We start from the raw sequence: 1,754 nt of genomic DNA on the forward strand, positions 1-1,754 counted from the left end.
TCATAGTGTTTGTTTTGGAAAAACATAGGTGCTTCTAGAAGTGTTCATAGGTGCTTCTAGAAGTGTCCTGCTTGTGTGGGACTTCTACACCCATTGGCACTCATAAGCCAGTGAGTGGGAGGAACCTTCTTTCTACCTCATCATTCACCACCCAGGGTAAATGTCTCAGAGTAAGGTGAGCAATACACTGCAGCCAGAAAGGGAGTAAGGATTTTGGAAGGGGAAGGAGAAATAAGGACTTTGTGGGCTACAGTCTAGTTGGCTTTTTCCTGGTTGCTCCAGGTGTACACTTACACAATGTAGAGGCCTAATGGTTTGGTCTAGCACCTGATATTTATAATGGGTTCCTGGAGAGGTTTCGTGTTAGAAGTTATTGTAAATTATATGGATCCTAGCACAGTGCATATTACCAGTGACAGTAAGTCAAAAACATGTCAGGGCCTAGGTGTTTCCTGCCTCCTTTCTGTCATTTGGCAAGGTGATTAAATACATGTGATTTCTCATGAAATACATGTGATTTCTCATGAAATTAAATAACGCAGCAAGACAAACACAGTCAGAACTAACTATACTTCTCAGAGATGTTACCAAAAGGTGTGAGGTGATTTGCAAAACATACTTGTCTCCTTTGCTCTTGGAAATGCCAACCAGTTTCTCAATGCCTCCTGCGTCCCGTAAGGCCTTGGCGTTCTCCATGTTTTTTGTGATGACTTCATGCAGAGTGCAGCAAATGGCAGTAACGGTGTCATCGGACATGGCCTTGCTTGCTGAGCTGTTGCTGTTGTTCCCACCAGGAAGTCGATGGACCAGGTCCCGCATAGCATACTTGCCTTTAAAAAAAAAAATGAAAGGAGAATTCAAAGGAGATGGAAAAAAAGGGTGACTAGGAGAACTAAGGGGAAAATACTCATGACAACATTAGTACCATTTTTGTGCAATCTGATCTTCTTTTGATATTATTTTTTTGTTAGCTGTATTTTTTTTTTAATGGGTCCAAGGAGGATTTCAGGCATTGGAGTGTTGTCTACAAATATTCCCTGGTAACATCAGTAAGAGCTTTAGGGGATGGGTCATACCAGGCCTTTGGGAAAAGGAGGCAAGTAAAGAAAAGTATTCACATAAAGATAAACTTAAGGCTTGATAGCCCTGCAGGGCTTGCCAAATCCATGTGTTTCTTATCCCACCACAGTGGGATAAGATATATATATATACAACCTGTTAGCTGTGTTGATGCAGCACCGGCAATAGAATGTACCACAGCTGTTACAAACAGCAGGACGATAGTTAAGCCATCCAAATTATTTGTGAATGAAGGGGTTAATCCTATCTGGAGGGCAGGCTTCATAGTATACAGTTCACCCTGTATATTGTATACAGTTCATTAACTGGATATGTTCATGTTTTTATGATTTTATAGCTTATTACAAGTGTAATGATGCCATTGCATTTTAGAATTGCTTTAAAATACTATTGCTCAAAGTTTCACTTGTATGAATATTAGTGGTAGGGAAGAGAGACTCCAGAACTGTGATTCAGTTTGATAGGTGGCAAAGGATTTATCTTATGCATTATTAACATGTAAAACTTTAATCTTCTGTAATAAAAAGAGCAATTTTTTTATAAAGGAGTTTATTTTGAACTTCAGGCATGAGAAAAAAATAGGCATTATGCTTCTCCATTTAATTTTTCCCCATGCTTTAGCTAACAAAGAAATCTTTTACAAGTTGCTTGCATTAACTTAATGTTTGGAAAGA

General features: G+C 39.0%; 1 protein-coding gene across 1 annotated transcript in view; it reads right to left on the bottom strand.

Moving 5' to 3' along the window:
- Nucleotides 1–1,754, bottom strand: part of CTNND2 (catenin delta 2) — a 554,610-nt gene that overhangs the window by 60,010 nt on the left and 492,846 nt on the right. Inside the window, exon 15 of the mRNA XM_025215651.1 lies at nucleotides 620–830. Coding sequence (XP_025071436.1) covers nucleotides 620–830 — 211 coding nt within the window. The remainder of the gene's footprint in view (nucleotides 1–619; nucleotides 831–1,754) is intronic.

This window comes from Alligator sinensis, unplaced genomic scaffold (assembly GCF_000455745.1).
Source record: "Alligator sinensis unplaced genomic scaffold, ASM45574v1 scaffold82_1, whole genome shotgun sequence".
In the NCBI taxonomy this organism is placed as follows: domain Eukaryota; kingdom Metazoa; phylum Chordata; order Crocodylia; family Alligatoridae; genus Alligator; species Alligator sinensis.